This window comes from Buteo buteo, chromosome 10 (assembly GCF_964188355.1).
Source record: "Buteo buteo chromosome 10, bButBut1.hap1.1, whole genome shotgun sequence".
Lineage (NCBI taxonomy): Eukaryota > Metazoa > Chordata > Aves > Accipitriformes > Accipitridae > Buteo > Buteo buteo.
In genome coordinates this window covers 23,700,255-23,720,123 of record NC_134180.1, presented here as the reverse complement: position 1 = coordinate 23,720,123, position 19,869 = coordinate 23,700,255, and the positions used below count along the sequence as shown (strand labels likewise).

Genomic DNA, 19,869 nt, shown 5'->3' with positions numbered 1-19,869 from the left:
CAACATAAACACATGCTTCTCTATCCCACATACCTACTGCCACAGACAGAGCCCTCTTCTGCATTATTTCAGTGGCAAGGACAGAGGTAGTGATGCTCTGGGCTGCACTGTATTTGCACAAGCAACTGCTGTGAGTATACATGCAAGTAGAGCAACTGATTTTTGAAAGGCAGTTAGATACCCAACCAGTAATTGTGTGTACAATTACTGTGATTACACATGTAATCATGGTCATTGTGCTTCCAAATGATGCATGTGCTATTCTAAAAATTCGATGCTGTATTACTAAAATTAATGAGAGCTTTGCCGTCAATTTGAACTGATGGAGGATCAAACACTATGTATTGTAGCAGTAGGCTTGATATATCCAAGAGCAAATGCAATTTTTGCATCCAAAATGCTATATTTTCAGTGTATTGAAACAGTAAAAGAGGGATGGAGACAGTTTCTTAGCATATCTAGGTATATATTCATTATGCATTCATTAATAAATTATCATTTTGAATAGGGTTCTCGATTTGATTCAAACTCCACTGACATTAAGAGAAAACCAGGGCTCTGGATCAAGACTTCTTTAATGTTTCCAATTAGCTTGGGTTATACAGCTGTGTGTGCATTTGTTCATGGCAAAATCTTTGGCTTTTGACTGCCTTGTCTTTCAAGAGTTAAATGGGATTTTGCAGAGAAGATGCTGTGCGATACAGTAGGTATGGTGATATGTAGTATTTCACATCTAGTCTTTGTCCATGTTCTAACAATATGCATTAAATGTCTTACTATTGTCTCCTTTTCAGATTAGTTTACAGCCCTGTAGTTCCAGCTGTTTTATTCTGAAACTCTAAAACCCTGTCGCTAGGGAGTTCTGTGTAATTGCCCATAATATGCACCACATTATCCATTTCAGGAACTGTGCTGAAAGACAGCAGCAATAAGGGGTTTTCTAAAGGCAGTCTGGTTTACACTAATGGATCTAACAGGAAGGAAATGCAATTTGAAAGAAGCTGATGCATATGTTCTATTGTTGAATATAATGTTTGATTTAATTATTAACTGTCTGTGATGGAAAGTCAGATCCTGCTCAGTTCTGCTTACACTTTGGTACTCTGCTACCACTAAAAACAGACAAGATTCAGTCTGAGGATTTAACAGTCCTTTGTAAAATACTGACATTTAATTATGCTTTTATAAAATATCAGCTGAGGAACCTCAGCCGCATGCTTCTTCCATACAGGCTGGCTTTCTTTTATCAAGGTAAATATACAATATAGAAGCCGACTCTCTTTCCTTCTTCAGCTGCATAAATCAGAAGATTCTCAAAGTTAATGATCTGCTCCAAGTATTCAAATAAATATGATCCAGATTGAGTTCATATTCAGTGCTGTTCATGACCTATTCATTTTTATTTTATTTTGCATTTCATGTCATACACATAGCACTGCAGTCAATCTACTTCTTTATCACTGAGGAAGTACACAATGGACTCAAGTCAATTCTTAGGAAGGAGTTAAATTGTGCTGGCATGACTTTACCTATCCTTCTTTTATCAGGGACGGAGGATCTGGCAGACAATTTCAGTCCAATTCTATAATTGGTGTTTTGTGATTTCTAGTAAATTGTTGCATTGTGTTACAAAGGTCCCTAATTCCATGTGTGAGTATTAACATGGTGTAAGGAATGAACTCATTATGAAGAACTCTTACCTGAAATTCCATTATCCTTTCCTCGCCATGCTGACTCTTATCAAACTCATTCATATAACGTAATCTGGAAAGAAACAGGCATTGATGCTCAACTGCTGCATTTTCAGAGGAGTTTAAAGGTAAAAATCATAGCTCTCCTGCATGATTCAGACAAAACAGTAGTTTAACACCACTAGTAAACAAAATAATTGAGCAATGTAATTTCAGTTTTGTATTTTGTATCTGTCTGGTAAGATTATTATCTTTGACACTATCTTAAGCAGATGCAGGGCTGGAGTTGAAATTAAACAGTAGTAATGATATTTGGAGTGCATCCAGAATGATCTTCATTGTTTGTGAGAGTGGCTTCCACATCATTATTTGATCCATAATTTCTCATCTTCCATTAAACATATCTTTCTACATGTAGTGCACACAGCACTAACTCTGTGGGACGCATCTTCCTTTGCAAACTCCAAAGGGATTAGTTACTTTTGTCTGGAGGGTAATAGCAAGAAATGAAGTTCCTAGGAAATACACTGGTACACCTCAAACACCTAATTGATTTAGACAGCTTAAGAAAAAATAGAGACCCCTTCCACAGTGTATTTGCATTCTTGGTGTCAGTCAGCAGACTTCAGTCACAGATTATGAAAGAGCCACTGCAGCAAAATCCATCTCAGATTTATCTGGAGATTTCTGCTTGTAATCTCTTCTCTGTTGTAAGGATCTGAGAAGATTTTAGGCTTTTTAAAAGCCTCAAACATTTTGAATATTTTGGTTTAGAGAAGCACCTGAGAGCTCAGATCAGAATATATCCAGACTGCTTTAGACCATGACTCCCAACACAGCAGATTCCTGCTGGATCTTTCCTGGGTCAAGAGCATCATAAACCCAATCTTTCTTAGGCTGTTTCAGGACTCCTGCTTTCAGCCTTGCCAGAAACCAACAAATGCCAAGGTGTGCAATTTCTTTCAAAAAGTTAACAAAAACCTGCAAAACAGGTATGAGCTGAGGTCAGTTCTCGTTTTGGCTAAAGCTTTCTCTTAGTTTCACTGTTACACCTAATTAAAAGTTTATTGAAGCACTTTGCATAGTGTATTGAAGAAGCAATTGTTGGAGTGAAAAGAAAAACTGTCAGTTCTGAAAATAGCTTGGACTGCTCATGCGTCATTCTCAGTATATGCTGAAATATCCAGAAAAACATGGCTCACACTGTGGATTGCATCAGATAACCACACATGTATAAGCAACTCTCTCCCCGCCCTCTCCTCCTGAGGCTCATTTTTATGAAACACATGGTTAGAACTGAGCTGTGCTTTCTGCCATTGGACCAAGCTACAACAGAGCAGAGTACAAAGGAAATTTATTCCCCTGGCGTACGTAGGATCTGCCTGTAGAGCTCAGTGTGAGAATTAAGAACAGACACTTATGGTAACCAGCACACTGCAGGGGCCGGGGCGGAAGCAGGCTGGTTCATTTTCTTGGATCCCATGACCAGAACTCAGGTAAGGCTACGTATGTGCTGAGTGTCAGATCATTTGCAGATCAGGAATGCCAGCTTTTCACCCAGGTCCTGGGAGCTCATCCTCCTATCTCAGCCATGCCAGAACGCATCCAGCCTGAGCATTCCCAATGCACCTGTACAATAAGAGTTGGTGCGATCAGTCCACCCACCCATCCCCTTCTCCCCTTCTCAACTTGTGGCTCCCTGCACTGTTCATGCTTTGTCTCCATCCTGAAGTACTACCCTGTGTTTGCTGGCTTTGGCATGTCCAAGAGGGAGATTGAAAACAGTATCAGTGGCTAGACAGAAGGGCAATTGAAAAAGGGTGCTGTGGAAATCATATTCATGGGGAGAAAGAAGTGAATTCATGCAGGTGTTTCTCCATTTCTGCTGTGACTCCTCTAGGCAGCAAAACAGGTGAGTTTGCTGCATGCTAATCAGGAAAAAGAACATCTGAAATATGCATCTGCACATGAGCATCTGTGCAAAGTTTCTCCAAACCAGTTCTCAAGTGCATTTTTTTTCTCTGTGGGCCTCTTCTGTACTTTGTTGTGCCAAGAGGCTTATTTTGTATAGGTGGAGAGACCCCTATCCACCAGCCATCAGGGAGTGCTATTAATATGCAGCATCTTGAATGCATGAGCTGAATGACAAGCTGGCAAAGTTTGAGACTGTGAGGTCCAAGTTTATGTCTCTCCCTGAAGAGGCGAAAAGCCCCTTCCCAAACTCTCTGCCAAACTGTGCAAAGAGATGAAAGAAAGGAGAATGGGTAACCTATTTTTCTACTTCTCCCTTCCTAATACCTTCACACTATCATTTCTATCCCCTGGCCACAGTAAATGTGAATGGCCGATTTCATAGTTTGCTACTGAACTTCAATGTTGAAATGGAACACGATAGCAGAGCTATTGAACTTTTTTTTTAATCTGCTTGTGGAAGAAATTGGAAATATTTATTAGACTTTTTATACATACATCATCTTTTGGATTCATGTATCGTTCTCCATCCTCTGCCTGAAACATCCCTACAATAATGAGTTAAATTGAGGTCCTGAATTTTAGGCATATTTGCACTTTGCTTTTGGTCACGTAGTGTCACCATGCAAGACTCAACCCAGCAAGTTTTTCAGCCTGGAAAAAATCTCTGAGTTTTTTATGTGCCTGAGTAGGAAGAAAGGTACCTATATGTCTCATTATGGACTAGTTACAGGTGGATCTAGGAAGAGTCAGTGGGTGTTTCTTACTCTCCTCACCTAGAAGATGGGGAAGGAGGCAGCGGGAGGCAGAGGAACCACACAGCCACCATCCCCCGCCTCAAAACAAGCTGCTGCCTGAGGCTGTTGCCAGCCATTCTGTGGGGCTCAGGAGCTGGACTCTGCTTGTGCAAATTAGCTGCACCTGCAGAGATGTTCGCCTGGGTCCTCCTGTACCAATACACGCTGCACTTTTGTTACCACATAACATAACTGTACTGTGGTTTGTTTGTAGAACTAGTGCCTTAAACAGGTATCTTTGGCCTTCACCAGCTGTTCAGCTTTGGGGCATTTAGGAAGAATTAGAGAAAAAAAGAGCCACAAATAAAAAATTTGCTTCAGAGTCTTGTGATAGAAGAGAGAGAACAACACAGATCGGCCCACGTGTGTCCACCTAGCCTAGTGGCAATGTCTACCGTGTGAGCAGAACTGAAACAAGCCCATCCCAGAGACCTTTCCTTGGTGCAGCCATTCCCACCAAGCCTGTGCAGCCAAGTGAGGAACTGGCTTTCCACCTCTCCATGGCAGTGTGGAGTTAGGATCTGGTTTTGCTCTACTCGATCCCAACCGGCTGGGGCCTCGCAAGCCATGAGTTTCAGACCAGCAGCTCCACAGCAGTATCCTTGCTAGAGCCTGGCTTGATCAGCAAACGGCTCCACCCCAGCCTCCATACAGAGTACTAACAGGAACAGCAAACTGGGCTTTTTCAGACACCAGCTGTTATCCTGGCATTGCTGCCTCCCTCTGTGCATGCCTTTGTCATTCCCTGAATCTCTGCTCACTGCACAACTCTTGGAATGAGTTAAAATGACTTTTGGGATGTTTTCCTCTTGCCTTAAAGGACTCATCTGCTTTTGTTTTTCCCTCAGTCACAGCAAAACACAGAAAATGGTCTACATGGAAAATGTGAAAAATGGTTTCTATGTAAATTGGAAGTAATGTCAGCCAAATTAATTTGTTAATTTAATGTCTAAAAATCATTTCGTATTCCCCATTTACAAATTTATATTCTTTCTTATGGGGATGTATTTTCTCCATATTCGAGACATTTTTTAATTGCTCCAACTATTTTTCACCATTCCACAAAGCAGGTTCATTTACAAGTGATGCTTATCGATCACAGGGGAAATTACATCTTTTATTCCTTACTATGAGATTGAAGTCCTATGCCTTTTCTGGGAAGATTATGTAGTATCTTACCAAAAATTCCTTTTGAACCAGGGACTAGGGCCCGTAGGGATGGTCAGACGAATGCTGCCAGAGGAGTAAAATTACTAGCCACAATGCATCAGCTTGAGAAAAAAACAGTTACAGTCTGTGGAGTGATGTGGAACAAGTACAAATATATACTTTTATAATGCCATAGAAAACATGACCTTGTTTAAAATTATGTCATGCAAATGTGTAAAAATTTAGGTTATTAAGAATCCCATAAAAGAGACAATCTATTTATCGGATTGTCCATGCTCATGCAGGAGGGGCTAGCAACAAACTCTCACTGATACTTTAAATTTGGGAAATGCCGATTTTTATCAGCTTGCCCACACAAACAGTGAAGAGATTTTCCAGGATAAGAGTCACATGGGTAATTTAAACTTTCCTGCCGACACATCTCTGTTGTTGAGTGAGTGTAACCTCCCCGCGATCACAGACTGGTGCTAGGCACAGGTCTTCCACAGAAGAGAAAATCAAAGCTTTGAATCATATATTCAAGGGCCTCTCACTGAGAGAGAACTGAAATAATTTTAAATAAAATTCCTAGGTATTGAACAAACACCACAGCAGCATGGATGCCAGCAGCAGAAGCTGGCAGGCACTCGGGCTGCCATCCCAGCTCCGGCCCCGGCTCTGTGTAGCAACTGTGGGAAATTCCAGCTGTGGCAGAGCAATTCCAGCTGTGGCAGAGCAGGCACGGGAGCATCCCCATGAGCGGATGGACGAGCTGCCTCCTGTGACAGGCAGCACCGAGCTCTTCCCGCTAGCGAGGCTGTGCCTGCAACATCAAGTATCCTTTCCCTGAGCACACCGTGGTGTTTGCTAATTATGACACCTCTGCATATTGCGGATATCCTTACAAACATCCCATTCTTTCTGTGAACCACAGTGGCTTTACACCAGCAGGCAGAATTAGAGAGAAAATATCTCCTTGGAGTTAAAAATGCACCACCTCAGCCTCCTGCTCAACTCCCCTGTGGGGCAGACACCGCCAAATGCCACACACATCCACAGGTCAGGGGCTATTTTAATGACACCAGATAGACTCCACTTACCCTGCTGTGGGTGTCCTCCAATGCCACTACAGTGCGGAATAACTTTCCCCTACACCAACTGTCAGCAAGACAGATGTGGATTTCCTTAAAATAATAGAGGTCTGAAAATAAAAGGATATTGATTCAGGTTATCTTGTCAATCACAAGGAAGAAGAACAGCCCAGCAGGTATAAGGGGAGTTTGTAAAAAAAATGTGCCTTTGTTTCTAAAAACCAGCAGATTTCCTCTGAGACAAAATATTTCGCTGGAGACAAGAAAGACCAAGAGAAAAAGTTTTCCATGGGACGAAATTAAATGGTTCCAACAAAAACTTCATTGGCACCTTCAAAGGCAACAGCAAGAGAAGCTGAGCAATGTGCTATGCAGCTGGACTGAGCTCAGTGGGCACCTGGTACCTCTCACCTTGCACAGGACCCTCAGCCGCTGTTGGCACTCGCATATTGCCCAGGTTCCTGAGGATTCTATACTGGTGAGATACCTGGTTGTTTTGAGATACTGCTGACACAAAAGGGCAGCAGCCTTCCACGCTTTGGATCTTGCTGTGTTCCCCCTCATAGGCAGCAGGAAGGATGCTGCCGGCCTCAGTCATGCTGCATCACGCTGCCTCCTTTAGGAACCCCCTGGACCCTACAGCCAGCGCAGGCACTTGCTGCCAGCCCTGCAGCATGGGAAGGCAGCACAGGGGCCCAGGGCCCAGGGCTGCACAGACCGACCCAAGGCATGAAAGCCTACAGAGCCTTTATATTAAACAGAGCTTCAAAGCTGCAAAAATATTAACAACCACCAAAAAATAGGACCGTAAAGGTCCTTTAATAGCCCTATACTGCTCTTGCCATGAGCTCTAAGTGCTTAGTGAGGAAGGAACTGTTAAAAAATTCTTGTTTATGAGCTCTCTGTGTGTGCCAGTATAGGCACAAAGAGTATTCCAATTTATTTAAAAGGTTACATATCAAAACTGAATATGCAGTACAACTGTGTTATCACATCATATAGCTTTTACACAGGAAATCCAATTCTTGGCATGTATGGCTTCTAGGCACTGGGGCTGTATTCCCTCACTAACAAAACTAGAGATGAAGAAGTAATATGTAAAAAAATAATTTATTCATCCTTCTTTTCTTGTTCATAAATTGTCTACAAATCACTTGGAAAACTCCCCACATAATCCCTGGCTTTAAATTACTCACAAATTTTTTCCAATAAATAGTATTTTAGCTTCCAGAATATTTGAACATGAGATTCAAGGTACTCAGCACCTTTGCAAGTGAAGACTGTTCATGCTGAATAATTCAGTTGTCTCAGTTTCAGAAACCTGATCTGATTTCTTTTGAGCTGTACGACCCTCTTCAGCTACCTTATGCATCATAAACAACCTCCCCCTTGCCTGCTGCTTGTTAGAGGCACTGGCTGTGCCTGCCAAGGGAGGCTGACCCAGCACTGCCTGTTACCTGCCTTCAAGCTGACTCTAGTAACTAGGTGGGAAACCACTGCCCTGCTCTGAGGGAATACCCGTACACTAGCAGGTACTTCAGTTTGTTGCCCCCCAAGTAAGAAAGTGCCCTGAATCAGCCATAGGGAATGAGCCTTTCACTTGACAAGGTAAAAGATGAAATCAGGACACTTTCAGTCCAGCAAAATAAGCGGTTAGACTCTTGTGCACAACATTGGATAAACTCAGAAAATAAAAACTAAAATAAAATTTAAAAGTGCATTTCTAGACTGCAATTATCGAACAGGACCTCTCCTAGCCCCCACAAGATCCGCAGCACATTGGGCTGGCAATTACAGGAACAAACCTCACGGAGGCTGTTCACCCTGAGCAGCACCATTCCCTTGTTCAAGGTGGATGAGCTCACCTCCTCTGGGCTAGCCCGGAGGTCCTGTGGCCACCTCTGCGGGCTGCCCGTGGCTTCTCCTCCCAGCGTCCCTGTGCATCACAGCTCAGGCCAGAACCAATCCCACTGGGTCCATAGAGGGGTCGGGCATCCTTTCTTCCTCCCCTTGTTTTTGGGAATACAAATGTATATGTGCCAAGCAGGACACATCCCATCCTCCCACCTCACCCACTGGGGTTGGTTTCTTCCCCCACTATGGAAGATTTGCTGAACTGTCATTTCTATCGTATTCCTTGGTAAGAATATTCTTTTCGGCTTCGGGTCTTCCTGCAAGTCACAACATGCTCAAGATTATGCTTAAACTTGACACACCGTGAGAACTGGTTTATACAAACATCTTATTAGAGTTAGGGCTTCTTCCTTGAAGTTATCTTCTAGTTGAAACCACACATCACATTTTGGAGTTCCAATGACAGTCATTGTATGTACACCACTTTTTCTAAGTTACCCCAAACTCTCAGCCATTGCATTCTATCATGATTCTTGTGTCTTAAATAGTTAAAAAAAAACCCCAAACACTTCCTTAACATTATTCTGCTTGGAGATAGTCACTGAACCTGCCAGTGACAATCTCCTGACAGCACAAATGAGGAGAAATTGGCATCTAAGATTCACTTTATGCTGAAGTACAATGTTTAATATGCTAAAAAAATAAATAAATTCCTCAAACAGAAATTTGAAATCTGCACAGTTTCTTATTTTCTTATATATTCTAATTTGTTTCTGCTTCTCGATGAATCCTGCAATTCACAAGGTAAAGGTTCTTCAAAGCGCTCCATCCAGCTGAAACCTTCCTAAAGTCCTTCAGTCCCATAGGATAGATCACAAATACCAGGCAACACGATGTGAAATCTAAATCTCACAATTAAATATATCACTGAAATTTTATTTTCTGCAAGTATCTGAAAAGTCTAATTGAATATTTGCTTTTGCAAATATTCATGAAAGATAATTTCAAGTGCTTGTATGCTCATAGACAGCATATTCACAGAGTCATAGACATGATCAATTTGGAGTTCATTTCTGAATTTAAATGAATATTCATAGACATTTTTAACTATTCCTTTAACTTCAATACAGACTCATCAGCACTCATTTGCACCTACTTTTTATTAGTGCAAATCAGGATTAAAAACATAGAAATCAAAAGTTAAGCATGTCTGAAAAATGCTTAAAGAAGAACAAAATTAAGCTATCCTTTCTTATCTTCAGAATGGAATAAATCTAGCTTCCTTTTTTATTAAAAATTGAGAATAATTTGTGAGCTTTTGAAGTTATTGTTCTGCTGTCAGCTAAAGCTATTTATATGGTTTGATACTAAACATTCCTTTACATAATGGTGTCTCTTCCTCCCAAGCCCTTAAATATTATTCATCTGCAATACTTTTTCCCATTTCCTTGAATTCAGTTTAAATGAATTTTATAAAACTCTCATAAAGTGATCTATTCCAGGCTGGTTTCAAATGCAAAAAAATTGAATATTAAAAATTCTTTCACTTATGAAAAATTTGACAATATCAAGAAAATGGAGAGATATTTTGGACAATAAATTTAAATAGTTGCAGGTCAGTGAGTTATTGAAACATTTTCCTACAGAGTAGCAATAGTCACACTTAGTTAGATTACTTACATGCTTCAAGTTCTCATGTGACTGAAGAACTCATGGGATATGATAATTCAGTAAAATCACATTGTTTTGAAAAGCTTTAGTCCTAGAACTTTCTTTCCCTCACATCTTCTCATTTATTCTTAGTTTGAAGCTGAACTCAGCAAGCAGTCCCTCATTTTGTTTGACTCCAGGATGACCCCTGAAGCTGTTTGGAAAGATGGGACTGTATTAAAGGTCACATTTCCAAAGATATTCTAGGTGATTTAGAAGTATAAAGGTCTATTGACCTATAGGATTCTAAATGTCTTAGTCAATTCTAAAAAGGGCATATATGTGGGACTGTTTGGCTCTTTTGACTGTTTTCCTAACATTTCTTCGTCAAAGTGATGCACAGTGACATACAGTGAGTTACATCACAAAAGCTAACAAAGATAATTACATTAGAGCTAATCAAGTTTGTGCACTATGATGTCAACCACAAGCCTTTTCAAAAAGCCACTGATGAACCTGATGCCCAACATTCTTGAAGAGTAACCAATTCGTTCTTCACCCTTTCCCTGGCAAGCTGAAGCGATGTGGAATACTGTCTCTTAAGAATATACTCTCCAGTATCCCCGCACCTTCTAGAAGTTACAAATGCAATACTCAGAGTTATTGTTTGCATTTATATGGAGCTAGTTGTTTCTCTATCAAAGAATTTTCTGGAACTATTGGCAACAAATGAGAAAGTGAAAAAATCCAAAATGAAGAAGAAAAGGCCTCTCCGCTCCCCCCCCTCCCGTTATGTTTTTAACCATTTTTCTTAGATTATCCTAACATCTGAAATTAGTATTTTTGTCCCTACTTATTTTCTTCAGTACTCAGCTTCTGGGCATGTTTTATACAAGGCAATGTGAAAAGCTTGGCTTTGAAGTCACAGAGAACTCACTGGCCAAGTGCATCAGCAATTCACAGAAACACACATGAAGGTACAGAGCATAGAACTTGTACAGATCAGGGAAGCTACACAAGCCGCTGTATCAGTTCAGCTTCATTTATTAAAAGGAATTGACAAGATACCCTGTATTAGAGTCTCTGCTATATTACTTACAGAATAACAGGTCAAACTTTATGAGAAATTTCTGTTGCTGCCTTTTGCAGATGCAAAGGTCTTTACCGCAGGTGGATCATTTAACTCCCCTGAGATAAGACATTCTAATTCCATCCAGCCCGCTTGCTCTTCACCTTTATTTCTTAGATCATATTCACCTTTGTTGCAACAATCACTAATTATTTACAGTTCTGAAAATAAAATTGAAACATGACATTTTCTTAAAACCCTTTCTATTATTAGAATACTGAGACATGCATATACCTCCTATGCTAATTGATTAGCTAAGGTATGTCTTAGTGGAAGAAACTGGTTTAATATAAGTTTTAATTCAGATTGCAAAATTCTGCAGTATTCTTTCCCATTCAGTACAAATAATTTTCATCCTTGTACTCTTTGCTTCCTCACTCACCCCACAGTCATTTACTCAACTATGGGGTTGTGAAGATTGCAGTAGCTGTTAGTCTACATGAAGAAACTGTTATATTCACGCCAAATATATGATATGCAAATATACTATTGTAATTCATATGTTTCTTTAGGCTAATTTATTTTTTAATGAATTTAGTCACTGGGAATTGAAGTACTTTAGCTTCAAAAATAGAGCTTGTTGAAAACCTTTTTCTGAAATATATAATTTTCAAGCAGGTTTTCAGCCAGCTCAAATCACTGTTGAGATCCTTTATTTAGTGAACCAACACTTCAATAAGTAAGACAGAGATATGACTTTTGTATAGTAGCCCATAATTTTGTATATGAGATATAGGGATAGCAGAGAAAGCTGTGTACCACTGGCATAGTTAGACAAGCTCTTTCTGAGATACAATGTAATCATAAACAACATTCTGAAAATTATTCTAAAATTACTTTGCCATTAATTAGTTGCAGGAGTAGCTTTTTCAGAAGAGAATTTAAATTAATTTAAAAGATGCCATCAAGATTTAATAGACAAGTTCTAGTCATAATTGGGAAACACAGTTACAAGTGGCTCACATGTCAGACAGCCGCAGGAATGGACCGATGGGAACACACACAGGGTGTAAGTGGTGGCTGTCCTAGCCTGGCATCACCAGATCTGATCTGAGGAAGACCACCTGTATCAAAACTCGCACAGATCTGAAAGATCTGTAAATTGAGTGTTTGGCAATGCCCAATTGGGACGTGACACAGCGTTTTGATGGGAACATCCAGAACTCACTCGGTGAAGCAAATTCAGGCATTAATGAAATTTCTTTGGGAAGGGATGTAAGCCTTGACCATGGCGGGTGTGGTGCTGACTAGCCACGGCCTTCTGAAGTCACACAGAAGCTCAAAGGCATTAATTTTCCCTACAGAAAAGCACCGAATTTGAATTTTAACTGGGCTGAATTTAGTCTGACATCTGCAAAGATGACATTTTCCATTGGCAACACTCAGTTACAGGAAATCCGAGCTTTTAAAGAAACCCCTCGTACAACGGACATTTTGGAGCTCTCGTTCGTTAGCTGGGGATTACTGAGCTCGCTGCTGCTGGAAAGCCCGCACTGTTATGGTCAAGCTAGAGTCCTGCGTGGTGGCAGTTGTTGGCTCTTTAAATAGATTACTTCAGTTTGGATGGAAAGAACATGCAGATTCAAGATCACAATCAGGAGGATGGGGAAAGACAGAATGAGATTAAGAGAGATATCACTAACAAACCTCACACACTGAAAACAATGGCAGTAAAATCACAATGACAGAACAATCACTTATGTCATACCAGTTTGAGAGAACATCAATTTAAAAGGTGTAATCAGATCCATTTATTGCAAGGACTAAAAAAATATGGAAACTGTGAAAGTGAATACAAATACATCCTTTGCTATATTTTAAACCAGTAGCATAGCTTTACCTAATTAGAATGAAATCCACCTTATAAGAAATATCTAATTAGATATGGTAAACTTATTTTCTTTTAAAAGAACGACATTGATGACTCCTAATTACACACATACATGTTCTCTAAGTAAATTAGTTATTGTCTAAAGCCATTATGCCGAACAAGTCCCTATACAACAGTGTCATCTAGTGGTCAGCGGTCAGACTCTGCTTTAGCTGGAAGAGGGAGATGGGCAAAAAGAGAAGGAATTGTTTGTTTAATAGATTGCATTATTTCACAAAACAAGACGCTTCATGGTTTACTATGTTCATGTTAACGACAGGCCGTTCAGCATACTAGCAGAAGGCATGGAAGGACTGATACTTGGACACTGGGAGAAGAAAGGGAAAGCCTATTAGCTGCCAGTCCAATGGAAACTAGGGCTGTGCCAGGTCCTTTCTGCCATGTTAGCAACAACGACACATTCACTCTCCTTCTCTGCCTCCAGGTTTGTTCCCTGTAGTCCTTTTGGTCCAGATTTGTAGTTCAAGTTGGGGGAAGTTTTGCTGTCGACTGTGTGTGTTCAGCAGGGAGCCAATCCTGGCAGGTCCATGCTGCTGCACAGCCCCAGGCTGCTCCACAGCCTCACCTCAACCCCCAGCCACCCCCTGCACGACTGAGGATCAATTCATGCATTCCAGTCTACAGTCCCTCGCATAGAGCTTTTCTGCTCAATGCTGTATGCCTCTATTGTATTCAAGAAAGCTTGCTAATACTTTGCTCCCTATCAGCCAGCTAACCGCGCACTAGGCGAGAATATGGCGAGCATGTGCTCGTCTGATTGCGACACTAGAGACAAAACACCCGGTGGAATGAACAAACAATTACGTTTTACAGACCTGCATCCTGGAAGTATTCCTAATGAATGGGAAGCAGAAAAAAACCTGATGCGATGACAACATGCCCTAAAGGCAATGCATCACCATGACCCTGAACAACGTACCATCAGCTGAGCCCTACATCCGCCAGTAAATCTTATTTTATGAAAAAGAACAACTTTATATTCTAGAACTAGCTGGAAGTTCTGGATAATGACAATGTGAGGGTAAGGTCTTGATAGGGACACCTACCGCAGGCTTCAGTGAAAGCCATGTTTTATAAGGTGTATGCCTCTGAGATCCAATACAGATCATAACAGACGTGCAAACCCAGATAGTATTTCTCAGCTCCTTGCTGTAACAGGCTACTCCTTTTCCCAGAAAAGCCTTGGGGCCTGATACCAGCCATCTTGACAAATCAGACATCACAAAATTGTCAGATTGGCAAGCTGTGATCTTTGAGATAACCAAATAAAATTCAGATTCCACCTCAATTCACAGGAATGCAGTGCTATTTCCAAGAGTCTACTAATTCAAACATATTCCTGGAAGACTTGAGCCCTTATTTCTTGACAAATAAATATCATAATTGGGATCATTAAAAGACTGCATTAAATTCCAAAGGTCTTTTTTAGTATGTTGTACAAAAATTTCACAATACTTTATATGCAGATCTTCAGCATCCAGTAATTACAACTAGTATTGTCTTATAATTAATATTTCCCCGATTGATGACATTGAAAGAAAGAAAGGAAGGAAGAAAGGAAGGAAGAAAGGAAGGAAGAAAGGAAGGAAGAGAGAGAGAAAGAAAGAAAGAAAATCTTGTAGAAATCAGCTTCTTTATCAAGTTCTTTTGGAGGTAAGAAATAAATCAAGGGCTGGATTTTATGCATCAAACCTGATCGCTAACCAGTATGGGGTTTTCCCTATTCCCTGCTGCTGGGTCCCACTTATCCAGCTTTTTCTCTCAATCCAGCACTCCTGAAAAGGGCTGCACTAAGTCAGCATTCTTCGACTGGATTGTTCCAGTGATCAATAGAGAAAGGACAATGATTTATTTATAAAGCAGCAATGCAGCACTGCAAGAATTAGTTCTCTTCTGGAAATGTTTCCCATTTTATGCATTTCCTACTTAAAAGAATGCACAATAAACTTCAGCATGCATTGCAGTGCAAACCACATTTTAACTTCACCCCTTCATTTTTTTCTCTTTTGGAAGTATTACATGGGTTTTTTTATTTAAAGCTTGTTGTATATTGATTTAGCAAGGAATAGGTAATAGCCATATCAATTTTCTCAGAGTGAGATGTATTGGTAGAAAAACAATTTTATAACTAGAAACAGAAATGACTGATCTATTGGCTATTATGAGCTATTCCGATTATATTATACATAGATTATATGGTTGATATATATAAATAACATAGGCAAGTTTTGTATTTTAGATATTTCAACTAACATAGGCAGTACTGTTAAAAGCAAGAGGTCCACATCAGCAGTACAATATACTAGAAATTGATATTTTGCATAGGAAATGGGATATATGTCTCTGAGTTCCGTATTACGTTGATTATTACATTTGGGAGAAATAACTTTCAGTATTATTATAGCAGTTTGAGAAATAAAAATGTATCTGAATCTGCAAAAAATACAGCTTATAACAATCTGGGCACACGCTCAGTGTTTCACAAAAAGTAAATGGGATAGAAGGTACGATTTACATCTTCAAAAAAAGATTTTCCCCCCTTTTGGTTTGCATGTTTCTTCATAATCATCATTTTGCAATATAATGTCAGAATGAAGCACAAAAGGGAATTTTTTACCAACAATTGGAATTGCCATGGCAACACCCCAGATCTCAGATAAAGTTTGGTCCTGTACCGATAGTCACATTAGCATTTGTTTTTGTGCTAAGCACAATACTGCATGTGAAAAGCACTTAGGTCTCTCTAGTTAAGTGTAAAAAGGTGTAATTTGACTATTTCAGAAACGTGAGCTATAAGATTTCAACAGCTCCACAGAAAGCTTAATCTTTAAAATCACATATTTTTGAAATGACACAAATCATCAAAAGAAAATTAGGTGTGGCTATTAATATTAAGAGCAGTTGTTTGCATCTCTAGTCTCAATTATGCTGAATTTGAATAACTGTCCACTGTCCCCTTTCCAGCAGCTCTTAACTTTCCCAAACATGTTGATCTTCATTCTTTGTATTTGCATATATATATATATATATAAAGAAACAGATGAAATTAAGTGATGCCTTTAAGCTACTGAAGAATCAAAGGAGACTATTTTTCCAAGACATCTTTATGAGGATAATTTCCTTACACTAATGTAAAGAATCAGTTGAAGGTAAACACAGATATTTCTTTTCTGACACTCCAAAATCCTATCTGAACTATAAGGAAATTAAAATCCTTTAAACTACAAATATTCTAACCTGGCAAATGTACATATCTATTGAGCATATACACATAAACATATTTAGGATGTGTTCAGGAAGTTTTTATCCTGTAACACTACTCAGTAAGATTGTGGAACAACCTACCAGAAACAAAATACAGAGGGAGAATACATGACCATTTGAGCTGAAACCCAATTCCTCCCCAAGCAGAAAACAAAAGCAGAATACACCTTCTATCAAAGCAGCATACAGTTCAGATTTCAGTTACTGATTTTCTCAAATAGTGTAGAGACAAGGGCTTTGATTTCAAAAAAACATGCTTGAAATATCTACAAGATAACCGTAATTGTTCCCAAATGAACTGGCTAACAAATAGACAGAGTGCCAAAGTACTTACTATGAATTTTAACAGTTCTGATGACAAAATAAATAGTACAGAATGCAAGATGACACTGAAATTCTGTTGCAAAAATAAGAGATTTCAGAAAGATCTGATTATCCATCACTGGGCAAATGTCATGAACCATACAAACAAAGCAATATAAATATGCAGTCTTGGTATACTCAAGCAGGTACTACATACGCTGTAATAAATAGAATGAGGAATATAATACGCAGTGTTTCCAGCCGGAGAGGGAGTAACTCAAACACGAGACCTGGTGTCTCCTTTCTCTTTAAGGGACAGATGGCCAAACAGCACTGGCTAGGAAAGGATCTTCCAGAAGCCTAACATTAAACAAGGCAGTCATGGCTGTCACTGGAAAGATCCTAAATTCTAATATTTTATGAGTATACAGGGTCTGCTTGAAATATATGCTGGTGTTTGAAGTGCTACTATTTTCCTGTTCATATTATAGATAGAACTTCATGGGTCCAGGATGACAAGCTTAGCTCCTCAAATGAAAAAAGTGACAAGCTGCAAACTGTATTTAAGGACAGAATAAGCTAATGACCAAAAGCAAAAGCACAAAAATAAGAAAAGAAAAAAGCCCAGGGCCAGATACTGTTAGCTGTTGTGGGGCTCAGTTTCCAAGCACCCAGCAGAACTTTAAGTCCCCATTTACTTGCCCTAAGAGGTGTGCATTGTACTGAGAATCTCGATGCCTTGATACACTGGTGTCCCACCTGAGACACACAAGTACTTAGAGTTAGGCAAGGAGTCCTTAACTACTTTTGAGATCAACAGCCTTGACAGTTGCAAAGCCCTTGGCAGATAAGTCCTGCAGGTCCCAGACAAGGTCGTGAGAAGCCAGCAACATGTGCTGCATTAGAACCAACTTAAATGTGATTCATTTTTAGTATTTACCGGTGGATACTAGGAAAGAGAAGGGAACTTCTTGCTGTAATCCTTCAACTTTGTTTAACTTTTTTTCTTTATCCTATTGGTTTCTGTTCTGCAGAACAGGCTGCGAGCTTTAAAATGCTGCAATCATCATTTGGGTTCACCCCAGCTTTAATGCACAAATTCTTAATTAAGAGACCTTTCTTACAGAAAAGGTAAAGCATTTCTGTTAATGAACGCCATCTTCCACTCTCCCAAGCAAGATGTTTACTTTGTATGGGAAAGAACTGGGATCTCCTTGAAGACATAGGCATACTTTGAATCTGCTTTTCCAGATTTCACACTGCTAGGCATGAATTATTATTCCCTGTGATGTGAGGCAATAAATGAGTTGAGCTATGAAAACTCAGTACTTTGGAGATTGTAAACCAAAACAGAAAACTGGAAGGGAACTGGGAAGAAAAAACAGACAGCAGTGAGACTACACCACTGAGCATCTGGGGGGTTTTATGCCTTTCCTTGCTGCCCTACAATTTTTCTAGTAGCTCCTCTTTAAAGGGAATAATATGTAAGTAGCTGTGTCACTGGTAGCTCTATCTGCAACCATGCAGTTGTGATTTTATTATGCAGTGTTGTGTTTTAATAGCCATTTGAAAGCATTATTGAAATATCTCATTGCACATTACGATGACTCTTGTACCAGTAACTAAAGATGTAGTCCCCAGGAAGTGCCATTTATTTCAGTGGAGCACAGCTGTACTAGAGGAAAAAGCCTGAGGCACCCGCAGCAGCAACAGGGAAGCAGAGGGAATCAGCAGCTTCTGTCTGATTTGAAAGAGGAAACATCTCTTTTAAAGTATTTATTTGCAAACACCTTGCACAATTACAGACATTTCTAGAGGAGTCTCCCATTTGTTTTATTTCTGAATTAATTTTCCTTCAGGAGTTTTGATGATTTTGCTAATCTTTTCCTTTGCAAACAAATCCATTCCTTGTAAAAAAGTCTAGCAGTTCTTTTTTTAGTATCCAACATGCCCACACATGGAGGTTACACACTGAAAAACATATGCCCCTTTTCAACTTGTGCTTGTGCTCTAATGGAGGAAAAGCAGCAAGTATTTGAAATGTCTTTCTTCCTATAGAAAAATTTTGTTTTCATTTCTTCCATTTTAGACAAACATTACTGAAATGACAATTGGAAACAGTAGTTTCTGAAAACCATTTCAAAGAAGTTTACAACAGCTACTCTAGTTATAATTATTTCTGTAGAGAAGCACAAAAAGGATAAAGAGAAAATTCAAGCCAATTCCAAACCTCTCACCTTTTCCTAAAAATTAGGATTACATTTCTGATGACTCCAAATTTAGTAGGTTGGGCTGGGAAATCTACTTCTCATGCTGTCGAAGTTGTGTGTTGTGATCTGGAACAGGTCACTTAATGCCTATCTGCTGTTTGTTTCTTCCTTCCTTAGCTGGCTAATTTATACAGTGAAATATCAGGACAGACTATAACACTCTGCTGCCGATACAGCACATAGAAAAATGAGGCATGACCTTTTAAATACAGTATTAATTCTAATACTGGCATTGGAAATGCTTTACTCTCTTACAATGCAAATAAGAACATCTTAGTTATGGAGGTTACGTATACACGTCACAGAAGCACATTTAAGGACAAGCAAATATATGAAAAAAACAGAAGGATCTGAATGATTATTAAATTTCATAGGGTAAAAATCTGATCATCAAGGATACTGTCTGCATAGTGCATAATAGAGGGTATGCTGTATTCATTTACATTTCTCAGATGTGTACATTTTCAGTATGTACATTTTCAGTATGTACAGTTTCAGTAATTGGAAAAGAAATTTGGATGCTAGAGTTTCCATAAATAACAAAAAATCATCAAGATGCATTTTTCTCTTGTGCTTTTTTTTTCTTTTTATCTGACTTATAATTTTTTTATTTCCTTTGTGTGATCTCAGGAGATTAAAGTCCAAACCACCTAGCTGTATCACTGGCAAAATAAGTCATATGACATGCTCAATTTTTAGAGTCATTAGCTATCTGCAGACATCGTCTTAAGCAGTGGAGTTAAAAAACCTAAAGAGAAAAAGACAGAATATATCTGAGGGTAAAAAGCCTTTGTGGGTGTTGATGGAAG

At 39.4% G+C, this 19,869-nt stretch overlaps 1 protein-coding gene across 3 annotated transcripts in view; it reads right to left on the bottom strand.

Moving 5' to 3' along the window:
- LOC142036030 (uncharacterized) overlaps positions 1-19,869 on the bottom strand; it is a 42,783-nt gene that overhangs the window by 7,949 nt on the left and 14,965 nt on the right. The window contains exon 3 of one of the 3 annotated variants that reach the window (XM_075038928.1): positions 1,701-1,764. The exons of the other annotated variants lie outside the window; for them this stretch is intronic. Within the exon in view, the coding sequence (XP_074895029.1) occupies positions 1,701-1,764 (64 nt within the window). The remainder of the gene's footprint in view (positions 1-1,700; positions 1,765-19,869) is intronic. 3 annotated transcript variants of the gene reach the window in all.